Here is an 18,198-nt window from a genome sequence, read left to right on the forward strand (position 1 = left end):
CCCTTTACAGTCACTGTCCATCAGCATAGCAAAATGTTGTAGAATCACTACTTGCCTTCTCTGTGTTGTACAGCCCTCCCTTTTCTCCTACCCCGCCATGCATGCTAATCTTAATACCCCCCTACTTCTCCCCGCCTTATCCCTCCCTACCCACCCATCCTCCCCAGTCCCTTTCCCTTTGGTACCTGTTAGTCCCTTCTTGAGTTCTGTGATTCTGCTACTGTTTTGTTCCTTCAGTTTTTCCTTTGTTCTTATATTCCACAGATAAGTGAAATCATTTGGTATTTCTCTTTCTCCACTTGGCTTGTTTCACTGAGCATAATACCCTCGAGCTCCATCCATGTTGCTGCAAATGGTTGGATTTGCCCTTTTCTTATGGCTGAGTAGTATTCCATTGTGTATATGTACCACATCTTCTTTATCCATTCATCTATCGATGGACATTTAGGTTGCTTCCAATTCTTGGCTATTGTAAATAGTGCTGCAATAAACATAGGGGTGCATCTGTCTTTCTCAAACTTGATTGCTGCGTTCTTAGGGTAAATTCCTAGGAGTGCAATTCCTGGGTCAAATGGTAGGTCTGTTTTGAGCATTTTGCTGTACCTCCATACTACTTTCCACAAAGGTTGAACTAACTTACATTCCCACCAGCAGTGTAGGAGGGTTCCCCTTTCTCCACAGCCTCGCCAACATTTGTTGTTGTTTGTCTTTTGGATGGCAGCCATCCTTACTGGTGTGAGGTGATACCTCATTGTAGTTTTAATTTGCATTTCTCTGATAATTAGCGATGTGGAGCATCTTTTCATGTGTCTGTTGGTCATCTGTATTTCTTTTTTGGAGAACTGTCTGTTCAGTTCCTCTGCCCATTTTTTAATTGGGTTATTTGTTTTTTGTTTGTTGAGGCGTGCGAGCTCTTTATATATTCTGGACGTCAAGCCTTTATCGGATGTGTCATTTTCAAATATATTCTCCCATACTGTAGGGTTCCTTTTTGTTCTATTGATGGTGTCTTTTGCTGTACAGAAGCTTTTCAGCTTAATATAGTCCCACTTATTCATTTTTGCTGTTGTTTTCCTTGCCCGGGGAGATATGTTCAAGAAGAGGTCGCTCATGTTTATGTCTAAGAGGTTTGTGCCTATGTTTTCTTCCAAGAGTTTAACGGTTTCATGACTTACATTCAGGTCTTTGATCCATTTTGAGTTTACTTTTGTATATGGGGTTAGACAATGGTCCAGTTTCATTCTCCTACATGTAGCTGTCCAGTTTTGCCAGCACCACCTGTTGAAGAGACTGTCATTTCGCCATTGTATGTCCATGGCTCCTTTATCAAATATTAATTGACCATATATGTCTGAGTTAATGTCTGGATTCTCTAGTCTGTTCCATTGGTCTGTGGCTCTGCTCTTGTGCCAGTACCAAATTGTCTTGATTACTATGGCTTTATAGTAGAGCTTGAAGTTGGGAAGTGAGATCCCCCCTACTTTATTCTTCTTTCTCAGGATTGCTTTGGCTATTCGGGGTCTTTGGTGTTTACATATGAATTTTTGAATTATTTGTTCCAATTCATTGAAGAATGTTGCTGGTAGTTTCATAGGGATTGCATCAAATCTGTATATTGCTTTGGGCAGGATGGCCATTTTGACGATATTAATTCTTCCTAGCCACGAGCATGGGATGAGTTTCCATCTGTTAGTGTCCCCTTTAATTTCTCTTAAGAGTGACTTGTAGTTTTCAGAGTATAAGTCTTTCACTTCCTTGGTTAGGTTTATTCCTAGGTATTTTTTTTTTTTTGATGCAATTGTGAATGGAGTTGTTTTCCTGATTTCTCTTTCTGTTGGTTCATTGTTAGTGTATAGGAAAGCCACAGATTTCTGTGTGTTGATTTTGTTTCCTGCAACTTCGCTGTATTCCGATATCAGTTCTAGTAGTTTTGGGGTGGAGTCTTTAGGGTTTTTTATGTACAGTATCATGTCATCTGCAAATAGTGACAGTTTAACTTCTTCTTTACCAATCTGGATTCCTTGTATTTCTTTGTTTTGTCTGATTGCCGTCGCTAGGACCTCCAGTACTATGTTAAATAACAGTGGAGAGAGTGGGCATCCCCGTCTAGTTCCCGATCTCAGAGGAACTGCTTTCAGCTTCTCGCTGTTCAATATAATGTTGGCTGTGGGTTTATCATAGATGGCCTTTATTATGTTGAGGTACTTGCCCTCTATTCCCATTTTACTGAGAGTTTTTATCATGAATGGATGTTGAACTTTGTCAAATGCTTTTTCAGCATCTATGGAGATGATCATGTGGTTTTTGTCTTTCTTTTTGTTGATGTGGTGGATGATGTTGATGGACTTTCGAATGTTGTACCATCCTTGCATCCCTGGGATGAATCCCACTTGGTCATGGTGTATGATCCTTTTGATGTATTTTTGAATTTGGTTTGCTAATATTTTGTTGAGTATTTTTGCATCTACGTTCATCAGGGATATTGGTCTGTAGTTTTCTTTTTTGGTGGGGTCTTTGCCTGGTTTTGGTATTAGGGTGATGTTGGCCTCGTAGAATGAGGTTGGGAGTATCCCCTCCTCCTCTATTTTTTGGAAAACTTTAAGGAGAATGGGTATTATGTCTTCCCTGTATGTCTGATAAAATTCCGAGGTAAATCCATCTGGCCTGGGGGTTTTGTTCTTGGGTAGTTTTTTGATTACCGCTTCAACTTCGTTGCTGGTAATTGGTCTGTTTAGATTTTCTGTTTCTTTCTGGGTCAATCTTGGAAGGTTGTATTTTTCTAGGAAGTTGTCCATTTCTCCTAGGTTTCCCAGCTTGTTAGCATATAGGTTTTCATAGTATTCTCTAATAATTCTTTGTATTTCTGTGGGGTCCATCGTGATTTTTCCTTTCTCGTTTCTGATACTGTTGATTTGTGTTGACTCTCTTTTCTTTTTAATAAGTCTGGTAGAGGCTTATCTATTTTGTTTATTTTCTCGAAGAACCAGCTCTTGGTTTCATTGATTTTTGCTATTGTTTTATTCTTCTCAATTTTATTTATTTCTTCTCTGATCTTTATTATGTCCCTCCTTCTGCTGACCTTAGGCCTCATTTGTTCTTCTTTTTCCAATTTTGATAATTGTGACATTAGACCATTCATTTGGGATTGTTGTTCCTTTTTTAAATATGCTTGGATTGCTATATACTTTCCTCTTAAGACTGCTTTTGCTGCGTCCCACAGAAGTTGGGGCTTAGTGTTGTTGTTGTCATTTGTTTCCATATATTGCTGGATCTCCATTTTGATTTGGTCATTGATCCATTGATTATTTAGGACCGTGTTGTTAAGCCTCCATGTGTTTGTGAGCCTCTTTGCTTTCTTTGTACAGTTTATTTCTTGTTTTATGCCTTTGTGGTCTGAAAAGTTGGTTGGTAGGATTTCAATCTTTTGGAATTTTCTGAGGCTCTTTTTGTGGCCTAGTATGTGGTCTATTGTGGAGAATGTTCCATGTGCACTTGAGAAGAATGTATATCCTGTTGCTTTGGATGTAGAGTTCTATAGATGTCTATTAGGTCCATCTGCTCTACTGTGTTGTTCAGTGCTTCCGTGTCCTTACTTATTTTCTGCCCAGTGGATCTATCCTTTGGGGTGAGTGGTGTGTTGAAGTCTCCTAGAATGAATGCATTGCAGTCTATATCCCCCTTTAGTTCTGTTAGTATTTGTTTCACATATGCTGGTGCTCCTGTGTTGGGTGCATATATATTTAGAATGGTTATATCCCCTTGTTGGACTGAGCCCTTTATCATTATGTAGTGTCCTTCTTTATCTCTTGTTACTTTCTTTGTTTTGAAGTCTATTTTGTCTGATATTAGTACTGCAACCCCTGCTTTCTTCTCGCTGTTGTTTGCTTGAAATATGTTTTTCCATCCCTTGACTTTTAGTCTGTACATGTCTTTGGGTTTGAGGTGAGTTTCTTGTAAGCAGCATATAGATGGGTCTTGCTTTTTTATCCATTCTATTACTCTGTGTCTTTTGATTGGTGCATTCAGCCCATTAACATTTAGGGTGACTATTGAAAGATATGTACTTATAGCCATTGCAGGCTTTAAATTCGTGGTTACCAAAGGTTCAAGGTTAGCCTCTTTAGTATCTTACTGCCTAACTTAGCTCGCTTATTGAGCTGTTATATACACTGTCTGGAGATTCTTTTCTTCTCTCCCTTCTTGTTCCTCCTCCTCGATTCTTCATATGTTGGGTGTTTTGTGCTGTGCTCTTTCTAGGAGTGCTCCCATCTAGAGCAGTCCCTGTAAGGTGTCCTGTAGAGGTGGTTTGTGGGAAGCAAATTCCCTCAGCTTTTGTTTGTCTGGGAATGGTTTAATCCCACCGTCATATTTGAATGATAGTCGTGCTGGATACAGTATCCTTGATTCAAGGCCCTTCTGTTTCATTGTATTAAATATATCATGCCATTCTCTTCTGGCCTGTAGGGTTTCTGTTGAGAAGTCTGATGTTAGCCTGATGGGTTTTCCTTTATAGGTGACCTTTTTCTCTCTAGCTGCCTTTAAAACTCTTTCCTTGTCCTTGATCTTTGCCATTTTACTTATTATGTGTCTTGGTGTTGTCCTCCTTGGATCCTTTCTGTTGGGGGTTCTGTGTATTTCCGTGGTCTGTTCGATTACTTCCTCCCCCAGTGTGGGGAAGTTTTCAGCAATTATTTCTTCTAAGATACTTTCCATCTCTTTTCCTCTCTCTTCTTCTTCTTCTGGAACCCCTATAATACGGATATTGTTCCTTTTGGATTGGTCACACAGTTCTCTTAACATTGTTTCATTCCTGGAGATCCTTTTATCTCTCTCTATGTCAGCTTCTATGCGTTCCTGTTCTCTGGTTTCAGTTCCATCAATGGCCTCTTGCATCCTATCCATTCTGCTTATAAACCCTTCCAGAGTTTGTTTCATTTCTGCGATCTCCTTTCTGGCATCTGTGATCTCCTTCCGGACTTCATCCCATTTTTCTTGCGTATTTCTCTGCATCTCTGTCAGCATGTTTATGATTCTTATTTTGAATTCTTTGTCAGGAAGACTGGTTAGGTCTGTCTCCTTCTCTGGTGTTGTCTCTGTGATCTTTGTCTGCCTGTAGCTTTGCCTTTTCATGGTGATAGGAATAGTTTGCAGAACTGGGACGAGTGGCGGCTGGAAGGACTTCCTTTCTTGTTGGTTTGTGGCCCTCCTCTCCTGGGAGAACAGCGGCCTCTAGTGGCTTGTGCTGCGCAGCTGCGCGCAGACAGGGTTCCTGCTTCCTGCCCGGCTGCTATGGAGTTAATCTCCGCTGTTGCTGTGGGCGTGGCCTGGCTCGGGCAGCTGCTCCAAAGTGGTGGAGTCGCGTTGGAGCAGGAGCGGCTGGGAGGCTATTTATCTCCGTAAGGGGCCTCCCTGCTCCCTGCAGCCCAGGGGTTAGGGTGCCCAGAGATCCCCGGATTCCCTACCTCAGGACTAAGTGTCCCACCCTGCCCCTTTGAGACTTCCAAAAAGCACCCGCCAAAACAAAACAACGCCCACCAAAAAAAAAAAAAAGGTGGCCGCTCGTTTTTCTTCATTCTCCGGCGCCAGCCTCAGGCCTCTGCTCACTGGTCCTGCTGCCCTGTTTCCCTGGCATCCAGGGCCCCGCGCACGCACTATGTCTGCACTCTGGCCCGGATGGCGGGGGCTGGGTGCTCGGCAGTCCTGGGCTCCGTCTCCCTCCCGCTCTGCCTGCTCTTCTCCCGCCGGGAGCTGGGGGGAGGGGCGCTCGGCTCCCGCGGGGCCGGGGCTTGTATCTTACCCCCTTCGCGAGGCGCTGGGTTCTCTCAGGTGCGGATGTGGTCTGGATATTGTCCTGTGTCCTCTGGTCTTTATTCTAGGAAGGGTTGTCTTTGTTATATTTTCATAGATATATGTTGTTTTGGGAGGAGATTTCCGCTGCTCTACTCACGCCGCCATCTTCCGCCCCTCTCTCCGAGTTTTATACTTTTATGTTACCAATTAGCATCCTGTCATTTCAGCTCGAGGAATTCGTTTTAGTCAAGGACAGGGAACATTTTTTAAAATAATAATAATGATTCCTTCTAGCATTTCTTGTGAGACAAGTCTAATGATTGGCAGGTTTTTTTTCTTTAAGCCTTTTAAATATGTCATACCACTACTTCCTGGCCTGCCAGGGTTATGCTGAGAAATCTGATAACCTTCTTCGGGGACTGGGGTGTTCCATTGTACGGGATAAGTTTCTTTACTCTTGGTCTCAGAATTCTCTCTTTGTCTTTGATTTTTGAGTTTTATTATAATATGTTCTGGTGAAAACCTTTTTGAATCTGTTTGGGGACCTATGAGCTTCATGTACCTGGAGTTCATACTTCTCTCCAGATTTGGGACATTTCTAGCCACTGTTTCTTTAAATAAGCCTTCTGTTCCTTTCTCCCTCTTTTCTCCTCCTGGGACTCCCATAATGCATAGATTATTTTCGTATGGTGCCCCATAATTCCCCTAGCTTCCTTCACTCTTTAGCATTCTTTTTTCTCCTCTGACAGGATAACTTCAAATGACTTGTCTTTGAGTTCAGATTCTTTCTTCTGCTTGGTTAAGCCTGCTGTTGATGCTCATTGTTGCATTTTTCATTTCATTCATTATATTCAAAGCTCCAGAGTTCCCGTTTGGCTCTTTGTTGTGATTTCTGTCTCTGTTTAACGTCTCCTTTTGTTCGTGTGTTCTTTTCCTGATTTTGTTGAGTTGTCTGTCTGCATTCTTACAGGTTACTGAGCTTCCTTAACCAATTATTTTTAATTCTTTGTTAGGCAATTTATTGGGGCTAGTTACTGGAAAATTACTGTTCCCTTTGTGGTATCATGTCCCCCTGATTTTTTGTATTCCTTGGGGTCTGTGTTGCTGTCTTTGCATTTGAAGGAGTCTCTTCTTCCAGTCTGCAGCAACTGGCTTTGGAAGAGAAATGCCTTCAACAGTCAGCCCTGCTAAGGATTCTGAAGTTTTCTCAGACCTGTTCTATGGGTATACTTATTCCCTTTTGGGGTGACTTCTTAAGATGATGTGCCTTCCTTCAATCCCACCAAGCCAGGCCAGGTGCTGAGAGTCTCCTGTTTGCTTTCCTAGGATGGTGCCTGGAAATGCTTGAGTTTGTGTGCTTTCTCTCAATCCCACAGAGTCAGGCTGGCATTCTGTTCATGTACACCAGCTGTCTGCAAAGGCTTGCACTCACCATCTGCAGGGGCTGTGTTTAAGGAGCCGGCTATGTGGGGGGCTGTGGAAGGTGAGTGCACTGAAGGGTACAGTGCACTGAAGGGCACCCATGGGCCAGCTGGGGCTCCACAGGTGAAGTGTCCCCAGTGGCTCATGAGTGAGCCTCCTCATGGAGTCCACAAAGTGGTTAGTAGGATCTGTGTGCCTTTGATGAGTTCTGAGCTCTGGCTGCTGTGCTTCTAGCCTCTCCCAGCCTCTAGGCCAAATGGACCTCAGTATCCTGGATGGGGTGAGAAAGAAGTAGGTGTCCATGGCCAACTCCCACACAGCTGGAGAAACCAGGCACCCCCTCACTACCCTTTCACCCCTACTCACAGGAGAAATTGCAGGCCATGGGGCTCTCTCTTGGTGCTGAGCTATGCTGCCTTGGGAAGGGGTGACACTGTCCTCTTACACTCTTCAGTGCATCCAGTCTTGAAGTTTTCACTGCGACAGTGTGCTGGAACCTCACTGCTGGAATCTGGGCCCCCCACAGAAGGCTATCTTGTCTGTGGGTGATTGTCAAAATCAGTGTTCTGTGGGGAGATGCTGGTAGAAATTCCTATCCCACCGTCTTGCTGATGTCACTCCTATTTTGGCTGTTTCTAATTATAGACCTACTGCTCGCCGCAAGCCAGACTACGAGCCAGCCGAAAACACAGATGAGGCCCAGAAGAAGTTTGGCAATGTCAAAGCCATCTCATCAGATATGTACTTTGGAAGACAAGCCCAAGCTGATGTGAGTGTCCAGAGAGTCTCTGTGCGGGCCCACAGAGCAGGAAGCAGGGGGGCATGGGAGCTGTGGGAGGAAGTAGTGGACACTGAGGTGGACCCAGGTGGCCAGAGGCCCAGCCCAAGTGCTGGAGGCAGGACTCGAACCTACGTCTTTCTGACTAATTCCCCACCTCACTGCCCCAGCTGGAGGAATGATTGCAAGGTAGGGACTGGGGCTCATATTTCTTGCTCCTTTCTCAGTGTTTTGAACAGCCATCCATTCAGTATCTTTTAAATAAATTTCAGACAACTTTTGATACAGCTATAATTTACTTACTAATTTGTAACCATAGTTAAATGAAGTATATAGGTATGTTTTTGGAAAGTAGGTATGTTTATTTTCTCAGAAATGTTAATGAGCTTGTCTTAGTGGATTGCTAAGTGCCTTGCTAAGCAGTAGACTCAAATGGAAACGAGAGACTTAAGGTCTCCTAATTCTGAAGCACTAGTGCTTCCGTAAAACTCTTGGGGATATGTGTTACCACTAGGCTTCTTGGACTAGAGAATTATTTCCTAGAGTGTTCTGGTTTTGTTTTGTAGCAGTAGAACTTTGACCAGCATTTCCACAAGATTCAGCGTTGCCGCTTGGCTACTTACCCACCCCCAAAACCTGCCTTGTTGTAAAGTTGATGACATTCAAGTTACAAAATTACATAATGGGTCTGGGGAAGCTTCGTAGAGTGGCCTTTCCTGTGGGCTGGGGACAGCAGCTCCATGGCAGAGCTGTCACTCTCTTGCTGTTGCTCTGGGTTCCCCCCGGCGCTGACCATTGGTGGCCACGGCACCGTTTGTTGGTGTGTCTGCTCATGGCCTCAGAGCCTGAGTGTCGTGCCATCCGCCAGGCCCGGCTGCAGTGGTGGCCTTGGGCAGCCGCCAGAGAGAGAGCCGAGGGGAGCAGACACATGCAGATGGCAGCTCCCCGGGGAAACGCTTTGCCAAGTCGCGTGCCTTTGGCCCAGCCTGATGTGCCCTCGTCCTTGTGTTCTCAGTATGAAACCAGGGCCCGGCTGGAGAGGCTCTCCGCAAGTTCCTCCATAAGTTCAGCCGATCTGTTTGATGAGCAGAGGAAGCAAACAGCAGGTAATGGGCGTGGTGGGGGCTCACCAGGTGGGTCTCCATTGTGTGTGTGGATGAGCACATTTCCTCTGAAGGAACTCTCTACCTTTCCAACATTGTTAGCAACTGTTACTTGATTCTCTTACCCCATAAGTTGGGTAGAGCAGAAGTTACTATTCCAGGCTTTGCATGTGGCGAGACCAGGTCACGAAATTTAAGCATCGCCCCCCAAGTTACTCAGCAAGTCGTCCTCCTGAAGCATTGTCATGGTGCTTCCCCACACAGTGTGGCCATGGTTTCTGACTCGTGTGGTGTCACGGACTTGGAGGCGGACGGCCCTGGGCCCCTGTGTGACACTGACTATGACCTCACCGTAAGACCTTGAGCATCTCATGTTGCTTTTAGCCTCGGGTTCCTCCTCTGTAAGGGGGATGCATAATGCCTTCCTCCCAAGGTTGTACTGAGGCAGAAATGATGTGATACGTGTGAAGTGCCACCTCAGAGTTTGGCACATTGGCAGGCCTTCCCAGGCCCCAGGGGAAAGCAGAAACAGATAGCACAGGTAACTGCCAGCCTGAGTGTTCCAAGGAAGACAGAATGCAGCTTTGGAAGCAGGCTGCTGGAGGGGAGGTTCCTGTCCCTTGCACCCCTCTCCAGGGTTCAGACCCAGCGAAATGTCCAGTAGCCCCAGGGAGTGAGCTCAGAGCATGGGCCCTCACAGACATCCGTAACCGTGCCACTCTCTGCTTGTGTCTCTGTGTCCCTGAGCCACAGGAAAGCTATGTTCAAGTCCTCCCCTTGATTTGAGGCCCCAGCTGGGCCCAGGGGTAAGGGGAGCGCTATGAGTGTCCCTGTGTGTCATAGCTAACATTAAAGGAGCAGTGGCCTCTTAAGGTCATTTCAGGAACCTGTGCAGCAGGAGAGCCCAAGGGAAGGCAGGATCTCAGAGCCAGGCATTCAAGGCCCAGGATCACCTGTATCCCCTCATTTCCAACCCTGGAGGAGCCAGGCATGGGCATGGGGTGACCAGCACAGACTTGCAGCTACAAGGGCAGCTGTGTTCTGCGTCCAGAGAAAAACAACCTCACAGAGAAGGTCACAGGACAGACTGAGTGCCTGGGACCTTCTGTGTTAGGTTTAGGGGTTGTCATGATCTGCCCTGGCCCTCGGAGTTCAGCGGGCCCTACCAGAATGAGGAGGAGTGTTCTAGCCAGAGAGTGCCTGGGGAGCCAGCCACAGAGACGAGCAGGCCTGACGCACAGTGGGCGAGCCAGCTGTGTGCTGCCCACAAGGTGGGGTGTGACGGCCTAGCACAATGCCCCTGCGCCGACGCTGCGCCCCCTGACCTTGAGCAGGAGGGACCTGTTGCTCCCAGGTGGGCCGCTGCTTTCTGATGGGTGTTTCCTGCACTGGTATGGATGCAGTTGGGCACGTGGATCAGTGTTCTCATCTCCAGACTTGCCATATCCTGGCCTCCTCTCAGGGCAACTTGCTTTTGTGACAGCCCTGCCAGAGGGTGCTTAGCGCTTCAGGGGGCTTCCAGCAGTCCCACCTCCAACCTCTGTGGATCAGTGCTGGCTCATCTCGCAAGCCCTGGCATAGGGGGCAGGTCAGTGCAGAGAACCCAGTATGTGGAAAATCACCCACCAGCCAGACACAATTTTGTAGTTCAGGTTGCCGAACGTTTCGGTCTAAAAAAACATTGTTTATTAAAAACACTTTTGGGGATCAAATGAGAGCAGCCTTTCCAGCTGTTGAAAGGAAACTTGTAGCCTGCCTGTGTTCACTTTCCTGTCCCTTTCAGAGAGCAAAGGTCCATTACTTTCTCTGGCCCTGCATGGTCCCAGACAAATGCCCGGCCCCGGGACAGTGAGGCACACCCTGGGGTACACAGGCCACCCGGAGGCCTCCGCCCACCCCCAGCTGGCCAGGCTGCTGCTCGGCAAGCGCCTCCCGCCCCTGCTCTCCTGCATCCCAGCCCTGGTGGCTCAGGCCACAGTCACCTTTTTCTGTGTCTTCCTTCAAGCTTGTCATGAGATAGATGCCTTTAATGACCACCCTAAATGTAAGAGTATTGAACAACTTATTAAATATTTATTTTTTATTTAGAGTACATTTCAGCAAAGAGCAAGAGCTGGTTTAAATGACTGTTCTGTGCTCCTTATCTTGGGTTGCTTCCCCCTGTGCAAAATGCCAGTATCACTGTGGGGATCGTGGGGCACCTTCATCACTTCTCTGAGGCAAATTCCAAGTGCCTCCTGGCGAAGTGAAGTACTTCTGGGTGTGGCCTCGCCCAGGGGCCCTGGTGTTTCCCACAGGCCACTCTCCTTCATTTCCTTTTTCTCTTGGTTTGCCCCCATTTCAGGGAAACGGGTACTTGACATTGTATAGAATATTCATTGTTGCAGGGCCTGGGAGCTATCCTGGCCTCTTCCAGCTTCCGCATAACTGCAGATTTGCCCTGCCAGTCTCCCATGCCAGGGCGCAGCCGTGCTGGCCCTCCTGCCTCTGGCCCTGGCTTCCCCCAGCCTCTTCTCCCAACCCAAAGGGCGATTGTCCCAAGGACAGTGCAGTCATCCGGCACTTAAAATCCTGCCCTTGTGTTGGAGGGCAGCTCCCTGGTTAGGCCACCTTACACATCCCCACCACTTGTGCTCTCACCACTGGGGGTGAGGCCCCCCCATGTCCATTTCCCCTTTTGGGACCCTGAGGCCCTTCTCATCTCTGTCCCCTGGCACCTGACCTGCCTGGCACAGAGGAAGCTCAGGTGGGTGTTGAGTGACAAGTGGACGGGCAGTGAGTGAAGTGGGGGACTCGTGAGCTCTGGAAGTAGGTGCTGTTCGGTGGGCCCGTCAGTCAGGCTGAGCGCAGGAGCCAGGGTCCCCACCGTGCCAGCTGCTCTTCCAGCTCAGACGAGCAATGCACTTCCCACCAACTCCACTGGCACAGGGCCCAGTGACAGGTGCACAGCAGCCATGTGTTCTGGCTCACACTTTAGGCCCCAGTGTGCACGATGCCATTTCCTTCCCCGTTGCGGTGACCGGAAGCTGGAATTGAGAGGTGGCCCCAGGGGCCTGGTTGCAAGGACCTGACAGGCCCTCTGCTGACCACGTTGGGCACAGTGAAGGCCCTCCACGTGTGCCCCTTGACACCTACCCTGGCTGCTCCCTCCAGGGGCCTCGGCCTTGGAGAGCGGAACTGCTGTCTTGCTTGCTCGAGCCAGACCCCCAGGGCCCTTCCTTGCTTTCTGTCCTTCCCAGCCTCCCCCAGCCATCGGTCAGTAAGCCTCCTCGGAGCGCTCAGACCCACCCACCCCTGACCACGGCTGCCAGCTCAGGCTCAGCCACACCAGTGTGCCTGGGCCACAGGAGTGGCCCGAGTCCTTAGTGTTGTCACCTGCCAATTATCTGCCATCCCCAGGAGGCAGGAAGTTCTGGGAAAGCGGGTTTGTGTTGGTGTCCTCAGCACCAGGCCCACTGTGGGTATTATGGGAACAGAAAGCTTGGAAACGGGGGACAAACCTAGTCCACAGGTCAAGGAGCCTCTTCCTGAGGAAGTGGCTTCATCTGCCATTTCCTGGAGCCCTTTGTGTAGACTGAGTGTGCTTGGGCCGTTTTTGACCAGTTCTGCCCATCCGTTCCGGCCTGCTGCCTGGGCAGCCCTCAGAGACGCAGCGCCTGGAGACCAGAGGTGGGAGGGGGCTGCCGGACGCAGGGGCCCCTCCCTCGGTCAGTCTCTCTAGTGGGAAGCACAGCAAGCCCGAGGCAGCGGCCCGTGGTCGGGGGTGGGGGGTAGTGGCCTTGCCAGGGACCCGACACCTGCTCCAGGGGTTCTGGAGCTACCAGTACCCCCGGGAACTTAGATCATTAGTGAGCATTAAGTAAGTGATGAAGGTGCACAGTAACAGAGGCGAGATCAGATCCGAGTTTGTTTCTCTCACATACGATTCTAGGGAGACAGTTCAGGACTGGTGCCCGTGTTCCTTGGCACCAAGGACCCAGGCCCCTTTCATCTTGTTGGACGTGACCTCCATTCTCTACTTCACCTCATGCCCTAAATGGCTGCTCCAGTTCTAGCCATCACATCTGCATCCCAGCTAGAGGAAGAAGGAAGGAAAAGGGCATACCCCAGCCCTGTAAGGCACTTCTGTTTACATCCCATTGACCAGAACTCTGTCACCTGGACGCACCTTGTTGCAAGGGTTCGAATTTAGGAGTTCTGTACAGAGAAGCAGAGGGAAGAGGAATGACACTGGGGACTGGCAGCCATCGCAGGGCACCTGGGGCCTGAATGTAGTTAGTGAGACATCGTAACTGTCATACCCCAGCTGCGCCCTCCACTGCAAACATTTCTTAAGTTGCAAACTCACACGTGGTGGCACTTTGGCTCCGGTCACCCCCACCGACCACTGGGCACACCTCCCTGGCTACTCTGGACCTCACTGCATAATGGAGCAGCCGCGGCTCTGGCTGTCGACACTCGGGGTCTCACACTGCTCCTTGTTTGCCATAAAGACCCATCAGGCTGGCGGCACTGCCGGCAGGCAGCTATGCTGGGGTTTGAACCCAGATCCTGTCACTGGACTGAGCTTCTGCTGTAATTAGTAAAGGCCTACAAAACTTTAAAAAGTCAGCTGGGAGCAGAGAGGGGAAGAACCCGCACCTGAGGCCCCTCCCCACGTGGTGGGCACAGGCAGTGCTGTGGGTAGACACTGTGTCTCTTCTGGGTGGCATCTGTGCTGAAGGGTAAACACGTCTGTTTGTTACTGGGAAGAGACCTGCCTTCCGCTGCTCGAGGGACAGGCAGGTACACGAGCCTTACGGGGTGGCTGGCCCGGGCTCGGGCTCCGACAGCCGAGGAGCCTCCTGGATCTTCTTACCACTGCAGGACAGGAGCTCACCACACAAGCCCAGTTGTCAGCCCCGGGGCCACTTCCTGTGTGAAAACACTGACACGCTTCACCCGTGCTGGTGGCAGTATGCGGATGTTTATGTCAGGACAAGCACAACTAAAGCCTTAGAAGCCAGGCCGACACCGGCCTCGGGGTGACAGGTGAGGGCTGGGTGTCTCCCTGAGAGAACCCGGGACGAGTGTGGCTCTGGCTCATAGTCAGGAAACAGCGTCAGCCTCACCCACTTGGCTCACCTCCCTGGGGGAGCCCCGTTCTCTGGTACTGCGTCAGGCGTCCTCCACCCCAACCTGAGGAGGGGGCAGGGGCAGCGCGTCACCCACAGTTCATGGCCGGTCACCCCGGAGCAAGCAGCCGTGTCCTCTTCTTGAGGCGACATGAATCCCAGGAATGCTCTGATTGGCCAGGCCCAGGTCATGTGCCCACCTCTGGGTGGGGTCGAAGGGAGTCTCCAGAGGGATGGGGGAGGGCTTTTAACAGAAGAGCAGGGAAGGGATGCTGATCACACGAAAACCCATCTGCCGCTTACTGAGTACTTACCTGTCAGGTCTTGGGGTAAGCACCTGGAGGAAATGGGGGCCCAGAGAGGGTGAGGAACCTCTCCAAAGACACACAGCTTTGGAAGTGGCAGTGGCAGGATTTGAACCTGTGATTGTCCTAAGACCCAGTACTACATCCTCTCTCGTGTGGGGTTTTGCAGCGGGTTCACAGTGAGGCTGCCACTGAACCCTGAGTCCTAAACCCCTGTAGGGTCCCTTTCCCTTGGCCATAGCTGCTGCTTGGTGGGGAGCGGGGGGGGGGGGGGCGTACACGTTCCCTAAGTCATCGAGTGCCCTGGGCACTGGTTGTGCCATGGCTGCGGTGGAGTGACAAGCCAGCATCTGCTCTGTGTGCAGGAAGCTACAACCTCACAAGTGTGCTGCCCACGGCTCCCGACATGGCCCAGTTCAAGCAGGGAGTGAGATCCGTGGCCGGCAAGCTCTCCGTCTTTGCCAATGGAGTCGTGACTTCGATTCAGGTTAGTGACGCCGGGATGACGTTAAGGGAGTGTGACGGTGGGCTGTAGTTTCGAGAATGAGATTAGGACTGGAAAATTAGGTTTTTATGATTGATTTATGTGTTTGCTACAGGATGCCGTGAAAGCCAGAAATCACAATTTTATATTTGTTTAATTTTTCTAATTGATGACTCTAGGGAAATTGTTGCAGGAATTGTCATGATCATGATCTACTTTTTTCCTACATTGGAACAGTGAAATTTTAAATAGAAAATTTAAATTACCCATAATCCCCACACACAGGGAAAACTTCTATTAATATTTTGGTATATTTTATTTTAGTTCTAGATTGCTACATATTTTCTATATATCTTTTTAAAATTAAAAAAGGATTATATTGTATATATGGTTTGTATCCTGTTTTTCTCCATGATGCTTTAAGAGCATCTTCATATAATTAAAAATTCTTCAGAGCCTACACTGTGTTGAATAGAAGTACATATAATTTACTTAACTATTCCCCAGTTGAATATTTAGATTGTATTTCAGTCTTTTCAATAAGGCAAGAATAGTACAGCCTTGTACACAGTTGGCCCTGGAACAACGCAGGGTGAAGCGGGCCGGCCCCCGCGCCGTAGAAAATCCACATATGACTTTGGCTCCCAAACCTTAGCTGTTACGAGCCTACTGTTGACTGGAAGCATTACTGATGACATAGTCAGTTAGCACACATATTATATGTTAAATGTGTATATATTCTGTATTCTTATAATAAAGTAAGCTAGAGAAAAGAAAATGTTTTTTTTCAAATTCAAAATTTTTTCCAATATATTTATTGGAAATCTGCATTTAAGTGGACCTACATAATTGAAACCTGTGTTGTTTAAAGGGTCAATTTAAGGCCATCTCTGATATAAGGCTTATTTTGCAAACTTCCTTGTTCACATTGTTATTTTAGTATGCATTTAGGAATGGCCTAGGGAGTAGGACTTGATCTGCCTGGGCTCTGGGGCCTCTGGAGGGGTTCCCGGTGGGGGAGGCATGGGGGTGCCCCCACTGTGGAGAAGCCCTCAGCCCTGAGGCTCCTGCCATTTGAACAGCTGTTGATAACATAATCTTGGTTAAAATTCACAGGGCTCCTTCCTGTCCCTTCAGTCAGCTGAGCCCACCTCAGTCCTTGCAAGTCGCTGACATCCATACTTACAGACAACCATCCCCATTTTGTAGTTTAACCCCTTTCAAGTCCCCATTTTATAGGTGAAGAAATGGAGGCACAGAGAGATTAAGTTGCTTCAGCAAGATCCCTCAGCCCAACAAGGGTTTCAGGGTTCAGACTCTAAATACATTCCTCCTCCTCCTGTCACACTGTCCGATGTGCCCAGATGCTTTGCTCCCTGCCTCACAGCCCCTGCCAGAGCCGGGGAGCCTGGGCCACAGAGGCCAGATGCTGGATGCGCCTCAGGAGCCCACGGCCATCTGCTGCAGGCCCTGTACATGGCCAGGGGTGTGTTTGCGCCACATGGTGGACATCGGTGCCTGGTGTCAGTGTCATGTCAGTCTGGGTGACACTGAGCACGCAGTGGGCCTCGCAGGGAGGAATTGCTGCTCAGCGTGCAGGTTCTCTCTCCCCAGGACCGCTACGGGTCGTGATACTGACATGGCACTCTGTCTCCTGGAGATGTGACCACAGACAGCAGCGGAGACCAGCCAGCCTTGTGGATTGTCTTGCTACTTTTTCACATAGTATATATGCATTCCTGATTTCTAATAATTCTTTTGAGAAATTCTTGTTTTTGACGTAGTGGAAGCTGTACTCTAATTTCTGTTTTGTGTCACTTCCTGTGCACGCTGTCCTTTCTACACACCCATGCGAATCCCTGCTTTATTTTCCTGAAATCTTCAGTTCCAGCAGCCGGGGGTCCCCTAAATGGGGACACGGGCTCCACCCCCACCTCCAGGCAGAGTGCCCTTTGTGCGGGTCTCCGTGCTGTGTGTCTCTTGGCTGAGGGCTACCAAAGTCAGCTGATGCTGGGTGGGCCTGGAGAAACAAAATTCCCAATGCACATTTCATTAAAAAGAGAGCAAAGAATAAAGACAAAAGACTAAAAACATGACTGGTGTCTAATTTGACAAGTTGCTTCATTTCTGTTTTTCACATATTAAGGTGATTTCAAAATAATGTTTAAAGCTGTCTGTCCCTTTGTAAGTTACTTTGTATGATCTATAAATTTAAAAAAATTTTTTTTTTAATGAGTGCTTTTAACAAATCTACGCTTCTTCATTGCCAAGGGAATTAATCTTTTGACAAGGTGTTGCTGTTTGAATTTATGGGAAATGTAAGAAGAGTTTATAAATCAATATAGTGTACAGAATTAAAAGTGAATAAGGTAAGATACACTCACAGAAAATATTTCAGTGCATGGGGAAATAGTAGTGGTAATTGAGTAATAGTGTTGGCATTTTTTATCTTGGTTTTCACAAAAATTACAGAATGTGTGTAAATGAATAAAAAATAATTTGGCTGTGTTTTAGACAGCAGTAGGATATATTATTTAGCACAGTTAAATACATTTGGAATTTGATGAACCAGAAACATGGTTTCAGCTGAATATTTTGTGAATTTTTCTTAAAAGCTTGAATTTGTAGAGTCTAAGTATAATAAACAGTTGCACCAGATTGTGTGGCCCACTTTTTGTAAAAAGCTTTTTATGTGTCATGTAATTGGCGTTCCTTTGAATTGCAATTTAACTACAGGTGGATCTCTTAGCATCTGAGAGCAGTTGTCATTAACTGAGGCGGTGTCCCCAGGGAGGGCGCAAGGTAGCGTGTCCTCCCTGAAAGCGAGGGTGTGCAGAGTGGTGTCTCTGGAGCCCAGGGGCCAGAGACTGGGAGGCTCACACAACAGAAGGAAGGCGCTGTCTCCGTGTGGAGGCCAGAAGTCCAAGGCCACGGTGCCAGCAGGGCGGCTCTTGGTGTGCACATGGCCACCTTCTCTTCCGTGTCCTCAAGAGGGTCAGAGTTCCCTGGCATCTCTTCCTCTTGTTACAAGGGCACCAGTGCTGTGGGATCTGGGCCCCACCCTTATGACCCCATTTAACCTTTATTACTTACTTTAAGGTCCCATCTCCAAATACTTTCACACTAGGTGTTGGGGTTTCAACAAACGAGTTTTAGGAGGGGACAGTTCAGTCCATAACAGTGTCAGTAACAAATTCGCACA

At 48.2% G+C, this 18,198-nt stretch overlaps 1 protein-coding gene across 2 annotated transcripts in view; it reads left to right on the top strand.

Moving 5' to 3' along the window:
- Positions 1–17,654, top strand: part of ARFGAP3 (ADP ribosylation factor GTPase activating protein 3) — a 57,434-nt gene extending 39,780 nt beyond the window's left edge. For both annotated transcript variants that reach the window (XM_036931517.2, XM_036931518.2), the window contains 4 exons: positions 7,858–7,981; positions 9,006–9,096; positions 14,878–14,999; positions 16,611–17,654. In XM_036931517.2, the coding sequence (XP_036787412.2) occupies positions 7,858–7,981; positions 9,006–9,096; positions 14,878–14,999; positions 16,611–16,628 (355 nt within the window). In that variant the 3' untranslated portion in view covers positions 16,629–17,654. The remainder of the gene's footprint in view (positions 1–7,857; positions 7,982–9,005; positions 9,097–14,877; positions 15,000–16,610) is intronic.
- Positions 17,655–18,198: the final 544 nt, after the last annotated feature.

This window comes from Manis pentadactyla, chromosome 10 (genome assembly GCF_030020395.1).
Source record: "Manis pentadactyla isolate mManPen7 chromosome 10, mManPen7.hap1, whole genome shotgun sequence".
Lineage (NCBI taxonomy): Eukaryota > Metazoa > Chordata > Mammalia > Pholidota > Manidae > Manis > Manis pentadactyla.